The 1,835-nt window shown below is 59.4% G+C and overlaps 1 protein-coding gene across 1 annotated transcript in view; it reads left to right on the top strand.

The window, feature by feature from the left end:
* The first annotated feature begins 17 nt into the window (after positions 1–17).
* Positions 18–1,835, top strand: part of NRROS (negative regulator of reactive oxygen species) — a 2,376-nt gene continuing 558 nt past the window's right edge. Inside the window, exons 1-2 of the mRNA XM_009572490.1 lie at positions 18–131; positions 377–1,835. Coding sequence (XP_009570785.1) covers positions 24–131; positions 377–1,835 — 1,567 coding nt within the window. The 5' untranslated portion in view covers positions 18–23. The remainder of the gene's footprint in view (positions 132–376) is intronic.

Here is a 1,835-nt window from a genome sequence, read left to right as displayed (position 1 = left end):
TCCGCAGGAGTGCCGCCGCTGAGATGGAGGCCCCGCTCCCTGGTCTCTCCCTGCTTCTGGTCCTCCTGGCAGTGGGATGGGGAAGCGGGGCGGTCACAGCCTGGCCAACATCTCCCGGCGGCTGCGAGCTCGTAAGTCCTCTCTTGCAAACCCTCTCCTGACTGCTTGGTCCTGTCCTGCAAAGCCCAGGCACCCCAGCATCTCCAGACCTTCCCCCTCCCAGTTACTGGCTTAGCTAAAGAGTGGACTGGGGTGCCGAGGCTCTAACCGTGGAGCCACCTCCTCCATCCTCACTCTGCTCCCCAAACTTCTCCCTCCTCATCTCCCCCATCTCCTGCCTCTCGGAGCGGCGTTACGTATCCACTTCTTACTTTAGGTGCAGAGCACTGCGGACTGCGTTGGGAGATGGCTGAGCTCCGTCCCAGGAAATCTTCGAGGTGATACCGAGGAGCTGTTGTTTGATGACAACACTATCCAGGTTCTGGGCAATGCCTCTCTGCTCTCGTACCACCAGCTGCGGCGTCTCAGCTTGACCAAGAACCGGCTGGAGCTCATCGAGCCCGGCGCCTTCCTCAGCAGCCAAGGTCTCCACGCGCTCTCCTTGGCAGACAACCTCCTCTTCACTAACTACTCGCTGACAGCAGCTGCTCTTTCTGCTCTGCCAGCCTTGAGGGTACTGGATCTAGCTGGAAACCGCCTCACTGAGGACATGGTATCGGTTTTGGTCTGGAACCTGTCTTCCTTGGAGTCCTTGTCTGTGGCCAGGAACATCATCATGAGGCTGGACTCGTCTGTCTTCACAAACCTGACACAGCTGTTGGAGCTGAACCTGGAGAAGAACTACATCTTTGAGATTGACCAAGCTTTCGAAGGGCTGCAGAGGCTGCAGAGGCTCAATGTAGCCTACAACTACCTCCCGTGCGTAGTGGAGTTCGGCCTGACCCAGCTCAGGGTGCTCAATGTCAGCAACAACGTCATCGAGTGGTTTTTGGCCCTAGAAAGCGATGACCTCTTTGAGCTGGAGGTGCTGGACCTGTCCCACAACCGCCTGCTCTTCTTCCCCGTGTTGCCCCGGCAGAGCAAGCTGCACTCCTTGCTGCTGAAGGACAACGAGATGAGCTTCTACCAGCGCCTCCCCAACGGTACATCCCTGGCAGACGTCACGGTGCAGTTCCTGCTCATCGATGGCAACTCCACCAACGTCATGACGGTCAGCCTCTGGGATGAGATCTGCCACAGCAACCTCTCCTCCCTGCGCCTCCTGGACATGAGCCAGAACCAGGTCTGGTACCTGCCGGAGGGCTTCTTGGCCCAGATGCCCTTCCTGACCCACCTGAAGCTCAACCAGAACTGCCTGGAGATGTTTCACCTGTCAGAGGGGGACCCCTTAGCTATGCTGACGGAGCTGGACCTCAGCCAGAACCGGCTGGCAGAGCTGGGGGTGGAGGTGGGCACCGGGGACGTCCTCCCCAACCTGCAGCTCTTCAACCTCAGCACCAACAGGCTGCGGGCGCTTCCTCCTGGGGTTTTCACCTACACCAGGAAGATTGCTACCGTGGACCTCAGCCACAACCGGGTTGACCTCTGTCCCCAGCCAGCTATTGCAGGCGAGGTGGAGAGTCCCCCCTGCGTGGACATCAGGGGTGTCGAGACCTTGACTCATCTCTCCTTGGCTGGCTGTGGTCTGCGGGGACTGGGCGGCCACCCCTTCCAGGGGACGTCGCTGATGCATTTGGACCTCTCTGACAACCATCAGGCACTGTCTGGGGACCTGGAGTGGCTGCAGGACCTTGCTCTGACGCTGCAGGTGTTGTCCCTGAGGAACACTAGCCTCT

This window comes from Fulmarus glacialis, unplaced genomic scaffold (genome assembly GCF_000690835.1).
Source record: "Fulmarus glacialis isolate BGI_N327 unplaced genomic scaffold, ASM69083v1 scaffold14112, whole genome shotgun sequence".
Taxonomy (NCBI): Eukaryota; Metazoa; Chordata; class Aves; order Procellariiformes; family Procellariidae; genus Fulmarus; species Fulmarus glacialis.
Note: the sequence above shows the minus strand (reverse complement) of the source record. Positions and strands in the feature narration are given on the sequence as shown.